The following is a 14,275-nucleotide window of genomic DNA, read 5'->3' on the forward strand; positions in this document are numbered from 1 at the left end:
GTTTGAGTTCCACTTTAGTTGGAAAAAGTTGTGTTTTTTCTTCATCTTAAGATACACACTTGTCTTCTTGTTTTAACTTGCCGGGGATCTGGATATTCCATATGTTATACGCCAAAAGAAATTATGCTTGTCCTGCCTGTTGACAAGTAATTTCAGGGGTCCAGAGCGAATTTCCTAAGTAAATAAGTACAATGCACTTCTATGGAATCATAAGATGTCCCTAATTCAGTCTTAATAGAGAGACTGGCTGCTTATTTCTAATTCCTCCGGGCTTGAGTTTTTCTATTTTTAAGAGAATTTATGAAACGTTCGCACAAGACAGATGTTTAGATCTTCTTAGCCAAGGCATACAAGGGAACAATGAAAAGGAAATAGTAGAAGAAGTCCCAGCGTTAGCGTCCTGGGCCTACACCCAGCCAGTGCCTGGCAGCAGTGGGCACTCGGGAAGTACCTGTTGGAGGAATCAGTAGCTGAGGTCAGTGGATCACAAGCCAGATAGCACGTTTAAAGTTCTAGCGAGTCTTCTTTTATGCCCACGCTGTAAGCAGTAGGCTTCACTTTCTCACTGTGGCAGTTCCTTAATTCTCAGCCCCTGTGGCCGTCTTCCCACAGATCCAGATGTACCAGCTCTCGAGGCTGCTTCACGATTACCACAGAGACCTCTACAATCACCTGGAGGAGCACGAGATCGGGCCCAGCCTCTATGCCGCGCCCTGGTTCCTCACTGTGTTTGCCTCACAGTTCCCGCTGGGATTCGTAGCCAGAGTCTTCGGTGAGCATTAGTAAAGAACCAGCCTTCTCTTGTTAGAGGAGAAGCATTTCCTGTCTGTCCATTGGGATTCTTATTTTTATACCCACAGCTCTTAGCAGAACAGGGTATTGTTTGATAGTCTAAGATTAGTCAGGGGTGGGTTTTGTGACTTTGGAGTTCTGACAGTCGCCGGGCTTTCCTCGATCCTTCATCTTATGGGGTGTAGATCTGAGTCCCTCACCAGGATGCCCTCCCTAGAGCAGATGTTTGGAGCTGCAGGTGTGTGTTTCTGATGAATCGCCTTCCTCAGCCGCTCTGGGTTGTGAGTGCTGACCAATGCTGACCGTGGGTCTCTGGGCTACTGCCCTTTCTAGATTCCCTTGGCACCTCCTCCTGCCCTTGGCTCTACATTTTCTCCCAAATCACTCTCTTGGAGACCAGTGTCAGGACCTCGAGTGACAACTCCGTGTAGATGGTGCACCCTCCCCCCTCAGCCTTGACACCCATGAAGGCCTCCTGCCCTCGTGCCGTGTCTCAGCCGCTGCTACTCCTGTGCCACCACTGTTTACCTTGTGTGGTTCACATGTAAGACCTGCCTTTTTATTCCCGATTCACTTTTTGAGAACGTTGTGAAAGTTAGGTGGGTGTTCGTACACAAAGCCTTCAACCTGCCTTGAGATGCAGGAATAGGGCCGTCCACGTGCACATCAGGAACCAAGTGGAAAGTGGTCAGCACGGTCAGTTCACGCACAGTCTGTTTTCCCTACTTCAGAATAAAAGTGGTATTTTTGATAATTCAGGTTCTTTTTTTTATCATAACGGAGGAGGTCACTAAAAAAAATGATAGTTATTACAGATCAAGCATGTTTTTAAGCATCACTTGACAGCTTAAAAACGTGATCTTTAAAAAATTTGTTTTTAGGGTTAGAGAGCATCTTAAGGGAAATATTTAAAGGCACTGAACGTACTACTTCAGGAATGCTCTGGGTAAACATCTTAAATATCCAAATTCTAGAAACCCTAAAATTTGCTTTTTAATATAAGTGAGCATTTACTTTTCTCTCTTTTCCTTTCCCCCAAATACTAGATTTTTATTATTTCTCATTTTGCTTTACTGGAAGAATTCATGTTCCTTATTTTCTGTCCCTAAAAAATATAAAACCACTAAATTAAAATAGATACAAAAAGCTATCTCCTGGTTAAACATATCTTTAGTGAGATTTCATAAAGTTTTCTACCATCGTTAAAAAACATAATAATAACTATAAGTCTCAAAATGGTGTGCTTACTTTACTAACAAAAGAGTTACAGAAACTAAAACCTCAAGCTTCAGGCTTTAAGCTTTCCTGCCAATAACTTCTGTTTTTGACTTTTCTAACCCTGGAAATTAAAAGAAAATGATCAGTTCACCTTCCTTACATTTTCTCCAGATTTTAGCTGTGATTTTCATACAGGGTCAGGAAGAGAAGCGAGGATGGAAATGGGGAGGAGGGAGCGCTGTTTGTTAATGGTTTGTAAACAGCTCAAGCATTAAATTACTTGGTTTGTGAAGAAAATTCTCCCAAGGCAACCCGGCTGACCGCAGACTGGAGGGGGCTGAGGGGTCATCACTGAGTCATCCCTGCCCTGGGGCCACAGGCACTGGAGCTGCTGCTTGCCGAAAGTTCTGGGGCTCTGGAAGAGAAATTTTTCCTTTGATTCATAAATGGGCAAAAAGACATTAAAAAACAAGCAAACTCCACCTTGGAAATGACAGCCCTTCTGTTGCAGAGTAATTCGAAGCTCTCTGAAGCTCACTCTAATGACTTCATAAATAAAGCCGCAGCCTGTAGAGGTAGGATATTTTTCTGTAGATTCTGTAGGCAGTGGTGAGACTAGGAGTCTTATAAACATTATGGATAAAGGTGCCAGTGTCTACATAATTCCTAGATCCCACAGGCTCCTGCTGTGCTAAGTGCGTTGCTGTCCGGCTGGCCAAGGGCTCCTGGGATTAGAGGCAGGAAGTGGGATCTCAAGGCTGCACTGGGTTGTGATGTCACTTTGCAAAAACTGCTTTTACTTTTTTTTTTTTTTTTGGTATAGTCCATCTCATCAGAAAAGATAGGTTTTTACAAGCTATGTCTATTTTTAGCATTGGTGACATAGAGAACGGTGTATGTTTTGTTCCATGATGCAGATAGCTTAGCTTTTTATTTCAAAGCCTGCCAGTCAGGCACTACAGTCTTTTTTTGGCCCAAGGCCCATTTCATTATAAGCCTTTAAGTCTGAATAAACTCTAAAAACACATAGACCTATGTTGACTGTTCACTAATACGTATATATATATATGTAAAATATTTCAGTCTGCACCAGCATAGCTCATAAATGAGTTAATACATTACCTGGCATCAGTATGTATCTGCCACTTGGAGGGGCAGCTGCCAGTGATGTGTGCGCCTGAACCTTCACACTGTCATCACCCCTTGCTGAATGGCAGTCCTGCCTGGTGTCGCATAATGTCAGGAGCCCCTTCCTGCATTTTTCTAGTTGGAGTGCAGCAGGGCCCCGGGAGAGATGCTTGCTCTGTTCACTTTCTCATCACATCCACCTTTGGGGGAAAAAAATTCTTAAAAAGCAGGACCTGGCTTGCTCCTGATGGAGGAGGTGGCTGCAGTGTTTGGTCCCTGATGTTTTTCTATAGGATGTGCTGCCAAATACATGAGGGAGGAGGTGGAGTATAAAAACGACGAATTCTAGCCACGTGCAGTGGCTCACACCTGTAATCCCAGCACTTTGGGAGGCCGAGGTGGGTGGATCACAAGGTCAGGAATTGAAGACCAGCCTGACCAACATGGTGAAACCCTGTCTCTATTAAAAATACAAAAATTGACCAAGCGTGGTGGCATGTACCTGTAGTCCCAGCTACTCGGGAGGCTGAGGCAGGAGAACCGCTTGAACACAGGAGGTGGAGATTGCAGTGAGCCAAGATCACACCACTGCACTCCAGCCTGGGCAACAGTGTCAGACTTCGTCTCAAAAAAATCCCAAAACTGAACAAACAAAAACTAAGGGTTTGGCAAAAAAAAAAAAACACAGAAGCTGCCTGCAGTATAACAAAGGCTTCAGAGAGGCTTCAGGATGAAAACAGACTGAAAACGCAATTGTTTCTGCAGCCAGGAAAATGTCTGGCCGCTCAGGTCACATGGTGCATGGTGCCGATGAGTGTGTGTTCGGTCTGTTTGTTCTGCTGTTCTGCACAGCACTGTCCTCAGCCTTCATCCTCCCTATTATGTCACTCCTAGAATGTGGGGGAGCCACAGCCGGAGGGCCGCAGCCTTCAGGAGAGAGTTGAGAAGGCTCAGCCTTGACAAAGACAAAGGTGGCTGGGACAGACACGCAGTGTAAGCTCACAGAGGAAGACTGCACTTTTGAGATCATGAGGAGTTTATTTTCAAATCGAGCTCCAATGCACAGTAATACAGTAAGAGGACTGCTGAAATGGCCTCAAAGAAAAGAAGCTCCTTTGTGGTGTTCTCTGTGAATATGGTGCCGAGTAGTAGAGTGAGCTGAATTCAAGAATCCTGTCTATGTCCTGGCCGATGAAACCTCTTGCCTGTTTCTAGGTGGCTAAAAGGAGAGGAGAGAAGGAAGAGGCAGAAGGAAAGTCCCACCGAAAGGACTTGGGCCACAGTGTTGTGAGCTAGGCTACTCCCTGCAGTGCGGCTCTGGCTGTTCACTTTCTCCCAGGGCAGTTTTCAAATGCAGGACACTGGGCCGCTTTTCCAAGGGGAGTTACTGCTTTAAAAAAAATAAAGATTCCAGAATGTAAATGTATAAGGATATTGGAAGACATTCTTCCAAATAATTGGTTTGGGGCAGTGGGTTTATAGGAAACATTTTTCCTCACTCTTATTTTAAAATTGGATGTAATTTTTAAAATGTCCAAAGCCAGAAAAAAGTATACATTCTCTGAAGGATGTCAGTGTTGCCCCCAAGTGTCATCAGAAAATTTAGGAGGCCCTTCCTCCCAAGCAGAGCTTCCTGTGGTCCTTCCTTCAACTGTTCAAGCACATTCCTGCATCGTGCACCCAAATCATCTCCCAATTTAAGACCTCCCGTCTCACAGAAGCTTCTGGGGCTGAGTTTTCTAGGGCCTTGGAGGATGGGTGCTTTGAATGGGAGGAGTGGTGGTGAATGGAGCATCTCTGGCAGCAGGTATTTGGGACTCCCTGGCATGAATCAATCCGCATGGTCTCCAAAGGTGGCTTTTCTCAGTCTGATGCTAACTAGCCGTCGCAGGGATCATCCTGATAACCTGCATCTCATTAACGCCACCTCCTTACCAACCCACTGACGTCCTGAGAAAAGGAACAAAAAGCCTTCAGCGATTCCTGCGGTGCTCTGAGGGAAGTTAGAATTGCTTGGTTTGGGTGGAGGCCTGGCTGATCTGGACTTGCCTGCCCGTTTGCCCCCCTTCTGCCCTGTACACCAGAGCCCCTGCCTTGCCAGCCAGACTGTTTTTCAGGCTCCTGCACACCTCTCTCTATTGACACCCTCTTTTCCTTTTTTTTTTTTTTTTTCTTTTTGAGATGGTGTTCTGTCTCCCAGGCTGGAGTGCAGTGGCACGATCTCAGCTCACTGCAACCTCTGCCTCCTGGGCTCAAGCAATTCTCCTGCCTCAGCCTCCCAAGTAGCTGGGACTACAGGCACATGCCACTGCACTCAGCTAATTTTTGTATTTTTAGTAGACATGGGGTTTCACTATGTTGGCCAGGATGGTCTTGATCTCTTGACCTCGTGATCCACCCACCTCGACCTCCCAAAGTGCTGGGACTACAAGCATCAATCTTTTTCTTTTATTGAGAGTATTAATCCTGAGTTCTGACCTAGGAAGTTTTCATTGGTTCTTCATGCAGTCACCTTCTTGTGGGCTTTTTCTTTCCTCTTTGTTCTCGTAACCCTGGGCATAACTCTACCAAGCCAGAACTCCTTGGTGTCTCTGCGGCGTGTTCATTGTCCTTTGCTCATGGCTTAATCTCCAGTGCCTAATACGGTGCCTGGTTCGTATTAGATGCTCAATGGATGCTCATTAAGTTAAGGTAGAAGACACTTCTCAGCAGAGTTCTCTTAAGATGTTGTGAATAGCATTAGGAAAGAAAGTTTGTTTTTTAACTGCATTAAATACAAACAGATCCAATAAACATGCCCAGGGCTATGTCTTAATTTTTTAACATATCAATAAAGACACTTTCAAACACATACATACCCTCTCCCCTCCAAATTTGCCTTTTCTTTCCAGGAAAATCTCAGTTTGGAATCATAGGAAGCACTTACTAAGTTGATTTATTGTAAAAACCAAGATCCTAATAAAACTCAGAAGATCTGCTGTTAACCTAAAGAGACTATTGATGTGGCTTGTGTATTTGGTTGTGCTCACAGAAGTTTCCCAATAATTATTTGTTTTCATTGGCTTAGATGTGGTACTGTACCTAACTTAAGGCATTTGTCCCTCAGAGAGTAAAGAGACCAAGCTAGAGAATCATGAGGGTTGTAGGGAAAGCCTTTCCCCAGGATCCCTGCAAAAAAGGTCTTATATTTTATTCTGTAAGATGTCCTCAATTTTTGTTTAGCTATAAATGTTCATATATTAAAATGTGTCTAGGAAGTCTTACCATCTAAACCACTGAAACTTCAAATTTACTTAAGAGTTTTGATTTTGGATGTGTCATTTCAGTTTTAAAATACATCTTTGTTATAGTATTATTTTAGATCTTTTTTCTTTTCTGTAGTGGGGAATTTATAGGGGTAGACTGTATATTTTATAAACCAGATATTTCAGAGGAAGATTATTCAATTGGCCTGCCTTAGTATATGTAACACTTCCCCTAAAAAGCTCAGATATCAAAGACACAGTTCTCTAGTATATCCTCCCAGCCTCAACAACCAGACCTAAGAAGGAAGTGAAGGATTAATCTTTCCTACTTTTCTGGGGCCACACTGAGCCATCAGCAGTTGTGATGTTTGTGGAAAGTGTGGCGCCCTGAGTTGGGTGGGAGAAGCAGGCTGATCTCATTGCTGGGATGGCTTAGTGCAGCACCCAGCTCAGCTCACATGGTTAATTAAGGGTTTTGTGGCAGTCGAAGAGGATGTTGAGGGCTGTCCCAGCCAGCAGTCCCCTCTGTCTGTCATTTCTCACTGTGCTTTGTTCAGAAACTACAGGGATTCAGTTTCCCATTTGCACAGCAGCATCCAGCCTTTGCTTTTCTGTTTCTTCCGGCTTTTACCGTATTAACCATCTAGAGAGAGGCTTCCTGTGGAAGAGTCTTCCTCTCACCTGCTTTTGCTTTCCTTGATTTGACGAAATTCACTTCTTTCGCTCTTATCTTTCAGCCAAAAGAGTGAAAAGAAATACTGATACTTGCCTCTAATGAGATGTCTACTCTGATTCTTAAAATTTTTTTTTTCTAATATTATTCTAGTTATTAGATAACCTACCTCAGTTTAGTTGCCCAATAGTTATTGTGGCTCCGCTTTAACCCCAAGACATTTGACTCTTTTTTCCCCCAGCAGCTTCAACTCTACGAGGAAGAGGAGACAGGGCTGGGCTTGCTGCTCAGCTGGCTGTCCTGGCCAGTGCCCTCCCTCTTACTCTGCAGTCTGTATAAGAATTGCATCCATTCACCAGCCACTCTAACAACAAAATATGGCCAGAACCAGAGAGTAACCTTGACAAAGTTCTTTGAACTCTTCAGAGGGAAAAATGTTCTTTATTCCATTATCATGTTAAAAATCAGTAAACTTATATATAATAATGTACTTTTGCATTTGTACCGCTGTTTTACAGTTTTTAAAGGTCTTTGAAAATTCTATTCCTTATTTCCAAATACAGGAAACAGACACTTTTTCACTTACTCTATCTTAATTTCTGATGCCTTATCTATAAAAAATCTTTTAGCTTGACCCATAAAAACATGTTTTAGTATCTCCTTTAAAACCCAGGAGCATTCTCGGAAAAATAGACTAATAAAAACTTCCTCCTTTTCCCAGTTTAACTTTTGAAGCATGTTTGAATTTTAATTTCAGAGTAAAACATTATTTTTAATGTTTATGTACTTTTATTTGCAATACTGTCTTGACAACACTATCTGAGCTATCAGGCTCCAAAAATGAAATAAACTTTGCAGTTTGGGGTTATGTCTCCCACCCTCCTCCTCTGTGATGTGTGGAAGAGGCAGTGGAATGGTATTGTGTGAGAAACTGGTCTGGTTTAACTTTCTGCATTTTTGTGTTTTCTCAGATATGATTTTTCTTCAGGGAACAGAGGTCATATTTAAAGTGGCTTTAAGTCTGTTGGGAAGCCATAAGCCCTTGATTCTGCAGCATGAAAACCTAGAAACCATAGTTGACTTTATAAAAAACACGCTACCCAACCTGGGCTTGGTACAGATGGAAAAGACCATCAATCAGGTATGAGTCAGTCCAAACCTGGCAAACGCTTAAGCCACCATTGATGTGTAGAAACTTAAATCTCTCTTGAGCAGGAACTGTTTCCACTTTGTGTTCTGAACAGCATTCTCCACGATGCCTGGCATGGAGGAGGCATATGCGAGGAATGATCGTGAGTGTGTGTGTTGTGAGTGTCATGGCGAAATGCCACCTAGGAAACATGGTGGCAATGCTTAGGTCTAAGAACCAGCACAAGTTATCTGTGGTTTCTTACATTTAAGAGACTTCAGCTCTAGTAGCTTGTTTTTCTGAAATAAATATACTTATGCAACATTGGGTTTTATACATTGAGTGCTTTGATTTTTTTGTTGTGTGTTGAATGATATTAATTGGAATTTTCTCAAAATAATTCTTTGATAACAAAGTTATGATAGGGAACATATATTCGATGAATTTGTTTCGTGATTTTTTTTTTTTTTTTTTTTTTCTGAATTCAGTTCAGTATCTGTAGCTTCAGTACCTCTGGTTTCAGTATACAATAGAACCATTTCCCTCTGACATGTTAAAGGCTGGGAGGTGAGTTTTACTAGGAATTACAGCTAGACTAGATGGTGAAAATGCCCTGGGCTGATCATGGGAGCAGATTTTCATCCTGTACAGTATAAGGAGGAACCTTCCAGTAATGGTTGCTGACAATGGAGAACTACACTGCTTAGCAGAGAAAGGGGCACCATTGGACGTGTCCAGAGGCCAGGTAGCTACGAAAGCACTGGAAGGGATTTCATCATAATTGAGTCACTGCAGAGTCAGCAGTCAGGCCTCTTGTACACCTAGAACCTGCTCCAGATAGTCGTGTGCTGCTTACCAAGAGTGATAAGTTCTGAAAAATGCATAATTTGGTGATTTCATCATTGTGCAAACATCATGAAGTATACTTAAACCCAAGTGGTATGGCCTACTACACACCTAGGCAAGTTGTTCCTAGGCCCTACAAATCTGTACAACATGCAACCGTACTGAACACTGTCGGTAATTGTAACACAAGAGGAGCTAATTTGTGTATCTAAGCATAACTAAACATAGAAGAGGCACAATAAAAACATGGTAGTATAATCTTTTGGGACTACCATTATATATGCAGTCCACCATTGACCAAAATGTTGTAATGCAACACACAACTGTATAATGAAAACATAGAGCAATTGGGTAAAAACAAATGGTAAAACAAAACTATTTTTGAAAAATCCCTACTCTGGAGATTTCTGATAGTCCTAACAGAATCCACGATTCCAGTGGATTGCATCCAAATGCAGCGTTTGCGATTTTCATTTGCTGCCGCACCTCCAGTGTTAGGCACGGAAAAAGATGCAAGTCTGGCCTGCAGAAAAAGAGAAGGTTTCGTACCAGTTGTTAACTTTGGATTTCTTTTTGCACATTGCATATGCCCTTATGAAAGAGCAGTTTTTTTCCATTGTGCATGCTAAGTGATAGCCTCTCCATCTCCTTTCCTTCCCTGGCACATTATTCTTGATGTGGATAGCTTTGGCTTGTTGGGGCCTCGTTCTTTGCCAGGTTGGGTGGGCATCTAGATATACACATGATCCCATTCAGTCATGGCCGCACTCAGGAGAGGCTGTAAAGTGATTCACTAACTGACCCACACTCACTCTGCTGCAAAATAGAATGGCGGGGATTCAAACTAAAGTTCCTCTCACCTCAGAGTGCTTTCGCAGGTCTCCTACACTTCCGAGTGCCTCCGGAGGTCATTTAATTTGGAGTTTTTCCCTACTAGCATTAGTAGGAAAGTCAGCATAATACTGACTTTTCCACTCTTTTGATTCTTGGATTTCTGGCATTTTCATTCATTCTTTCATACATTCCCTTCTTATAGATTTTGTTGCACGTACTTAGTTTTGCAGCTACAAGTGCAGACCCCGAGAGCCTTGGTTGCCTAGACTGAGAGCTGTTTCTAGTGCCCAGCATGTCACCTTGCTTCCAGCCCCAGGCCATCCCAGCTGACATTGTTTACCTCCTGAGTATTGAGCACCAGAAAAGAAATCCCATTTTCTGTAAACAAACAAACAAACAAAAAATAAAACCTATTGAGTATACTTAGGATATGTCAGGTGTTCTTTCAGAGCTGGAAGAGTAGAAATGGACATAGCATGGGAAGAGAACTGCTGTGTGTGTACCTGGATTGTTTCGGGCCACTATGTGGCTATTTGGAAGTTGCCATTCGTTGTTTCACTGACTTTTTTTATTTTTATTTTTGAGACTTGAGTCTTGCTCTCTGCCCAAGCTGGAGTGCAGGGTGAGATCTCAGCTCACTGCAACCTCCATCTCCTGGGCTCAAGCATTCTCGTGCCTCAGCTTCCCAAGTAGCTGGGATTACAGGTATGCACCGCCATGGTCAGCTAATTTTTGTATTTTTAGTAGAGACAGGATTTCATCACGTTGGCCAGGCTGATCTTGAACTCCTGGCCTCAAGTGATCTGCCCACCTTGGCCTCCCATAGTGCTGGGATTACAGGCATGAACCACCATGCTCAGCCTCCACCGACTTCTTAATAACTCTGAGATAAGGGTATTATAATCCCTATTTTTACAGATGAAGCTGAGCAGAGAGTAACATGCCCAGCCACTTGTAGAAAAGGCAGGGCCTGTGGAAGCCAGGGCTCTGAGGTTAGAGCTGAGGTCTCTGAGTCCAGCTGTACCTAAAAGATGACCTAAGATAGGCTGGCAGACATTTTCTGAAGAAGGCCAGAGAGGATATAATTTAGGCTTCTCGGTCTGTAAGGTCACAGCTACTAACCTCGGCCTTTGCAGCACAAAAAATCCACGACAGCTTGTCAGGGGATGGTGAGTCATGTTGCAATAAAACTTTATTTTAAAATATATGCAGCATGATGGGTTTGGTCCACAGGTGGTGGTTTGCTGATCCCTGAACTACAAGATCACAGCCTTGAGAAGGGAGAGGAATGAGAGCACAGAGAGCAATTCTCAGAACCTGATGTGTTCAGCATTTGCGGGGTATCGGGAGCACAAAAATTGGCATTTGGGGCCCAGGCTTTTATTCTGTAGATAGTCCTTATAGAAAGTAGATCTATCCCCAGGCAACTCTCTGCCCTCTTACCCTCCAGTATTTCTATCTGAACTTGACATATGAGTGTTCTCTGTCAGGCTTTCTGCTTTCCCACTGCCCCGTCCCCTCCAGAGGGTGCCGTAGTCTTAAATTCTACCCAGAAAGCAGACTCTCGGTGCAGCATGATTCCTCTGCAGCCTTAGGGATCCCCAGGCCTGAATCTTGGGGGTCTTCAGAGTAGAAGTAAGGCATGCTTTCATTGCAAATGGTGGAGCATCCTACCCTGTGTACAGATGGGCTGGGGCGGGAGGTGAGGGCATCTGGGTGGTCCTCTGTGATAGCCATGGCTCCATTTCATTAAGTGCCCTCCCTATATAGATAGTCTCAGCCTGAGCAGCTGGGACACAGCCTGGATCCTGGATGGAATAGAAGGTGGCTAAGGACAGGACTCTGGAGCTCTGGCTCAATGTGGACAGGCTGGAAACAGCCAGGGAGGGCAATTCTAAAGGTGACAGAGCCCAGGACAGAAGACCAAGGGCGTCTGAAGCCTTTGTGGCAGTGTACTTACCGAAGGAACTGTCCATTGAATAAACCATAAACGTCTTCTGACCCAAGAAGAAGGGAAACTTGAAATAATTAGAAACAAAGGAAAGGGAGGCTGGTGGTGTATTCTTGTCACAGTGGGTGCCGTGTGGCTGTGAAGCCTCAGCTCAGTTTAAGGAAGAAGGGGAAGGGTGGTTTTGGGAAGCAGGGTAAAATAGCCTATTTTCAGCATCCTTTAGGCTCCACTCAGAGCACGGCCTCAGCCCAGCATTGTCATATGATGTCAGAGCTTGTTAGAAACGCAGCACCTGCAGCCCCACCCCTAGACCTGCTGAATCAGAATCTGCATTTCAGCGAGATCCCAGGGGATTCACATGCACACGAACAGCTGAGAAACCCTGCTGTGGGCACCGCTGAGAGCAACGCCATGAACAGAGGAATCCCTGTTCCCGTTGAGCCTGCAGGTTAGAAACCAGGGTTCCTGTGTTCAGAAGACACACTTCAAAATCAGGGGCAGAGGTGCCTCTTCTGCCTGTGGGGGAACCATCACTTCTTAGGCAGTTTGCACCATGGAAAAGGAGTCGTTTTGTAAAGGGACAAACTGGTGCCATCCGAGAAGGGTGGAGCGTGGCATGGCGGGGAGAAGTGGTTTACCACTGGCATTCTTGAAAATCGCTCACATGTGGTGGTAATAACAAGCAGACGGACTTTTAGTGGGTTTTATTATTATTTTTGTAATTCGCTACAGACAGCGCGCCCTCTTGATACCGGGCTGATTGCTCCCACTCTCCAGCCCTTGGTGTGACAATGAGACCAGCAGGTTGGAGGTCAGGGGTTAGGAAGGCAGAAGCTCTGTGGCAAGTTCTGCAAACCATCGGGGTTCATGACTTTATTAATCCGTGTCCGTGGACTGTGAAGAGAAATGCTGAGTCTGCAATAGCAAATGAGCCAAGAACATACACAGACAATTCACCAAAGACGAAACATCCAGTAAACAAGTATCTGGGAAAATATTTGGCTTTGTGCGTAATTTAAGCTCATGTAACGTATAATGCTTGACCCTACTAGATCAACAGAAAGATATTTCTTAATGCCAGTACCCAGCCCCGAGGGTAAACTGTATCCAGAACATTAGCATGTGGCAGTGCACATTGCTTATTCGCTCTTGGGAGGCAATTTGGCGATACATATCCCAAGCCAGTAAAATATGCATACCCTTTGACTCAGTCATCCCATTTCTTGGAATGTATCCTCAGGAAATTATCCAAAATATGAGGGAAGCCATATGTATAAGGATATTCTCCTAGACTTGTCATTTATAATAACAGAAACTTGGAAGTAACGAGATGTCTAACACTTGATGACTGGATTAATATGGGTATGGTATGTTAAGTTGGTAGAATACCCATGAAGCCAGTTTTATATGGCAACATGAAAAAGCTCTTATTTGATACAATGTTTAAAGGAAAAGTGGGATAGGAAATTTTATGTTGATTTTGTTTATAACTAGAAAGACATGCTTTTAGGAAAGATTAAAGGAAATACAAGTAGATGTAAAAGTTGTATTGGGTAATTTTTTATTTTTCAAGCTTCCTATAATGTAGCTCTAGTGCTTCAGTAACTCAAAATAGTTTTATCTTTTCGGCAAAACATCAAAAATGTGGAAATAGGTTATTCCTACTTTGGCAAGCAGAAGAGAAATTTTCATCAGTACCAAAATTCTGGAACTTGCCCGAAAACCTTGAAGAACCTGAGAGCCAGTATGATGGGAAGGCTCTAGCTCCCCAGTAATTACGACTCTAGTGGAATTGCTCTGCGATGGACCAGGAAGAAGGATGAGAGCCAGTCCCTCTTGCAGAGGGGCCGGGTACCTGGCAGCTCTGTATAGTGACCGGTGCTCAGGGAATGGCTTAGGCAGGACCCTGGGGCAGGCCAGTGCTACACCTGTCCAGCCTCAGGAGCGACTCAAGACAAGATAGGAAAACATCTTCAAGTGTATGTGTCCTGTTTTCCCATCAACACCTAGTTTTTGTCTTTTTTATTCCTCTGAGACATACCGAAGGATTAGGTTTTTGATGTGAGGACTTCCTGCTCTTCTTCTGGCTCAGAACTGCTTCTGGCAGTGGATCACTTGTGCCGCTAAGGTGCAGGGACAGGCAGCCCTCCCGTCTTCTTTTCTTTCCCCAAGTAATTAGCCCAAGGACTGAAAGTGACACGTTCAGTGACCAAGGTTCTCCTTCGACCAGCAGCCTCGTGCTGCCACGGTTTGGGATAAATTCAGGGGCACAACTGCAGAATGAAGGGCCGTAGGAGTCTTGGCAGCCAGGAGATCATCAGGCAATTAAGCAAAGATGATTGCGACCCGGGGTGGTTCCTGCGGATTAATGGAGTCCTGGAAGAGTTTATGGCTTTGGGCACAGCTGAGAGCCATTAACTTAACACAGAAACATCCATCTGTAGGAAAGACCAGAGGTT

At 43.9% G+C, this 14,275-nt stretch overlaps 1 protein-coding gene across 9 annotated transcripts in view; it reads left to right on the forward strand.

Moving 5' to 3' along the window:
* TBC1D1 (TBC1 domain family member 1) overlaps positions 1 to 14,275 on the forward strand; it is a 240,046-nt gene that overhangs the window by 219,168 nt on the left and 6,603 nt on the right. For all 9 annotated transcript variants that reach the window (XM_074395995.1, XM_074395993.1, XM_074395994.1 and 6 more), the window contains 2 exons: positions 613 to 772; positions 8,028 to 8,197. In XM_074395995.1, coding sequence (XP_074252096.1) covers positions 613 to 772; positions 8,028 to 8,197 — 330 coding nt within the window. The remainder of the gene's footprint in view (positions 1 to 612; positions 773 to 8,027; positions 8,198 to 14,275) is intronic.

The sequence above is a fragment of the Saimiri boliviensis genome, chromosome 3 (assembly GCF_048565385.1).
Source record: "Saimiri boliviensis isolate mSaiBol1 chromosome 3, mSaiBol1.pri, whole genome shotgun sequence".
NCBI classification, from domain to species: Eukaryota; Metazoa; Chordata; class Mammalia; order Primates; family Cebidae; genus Saimiri; species Saimiri boliviensis.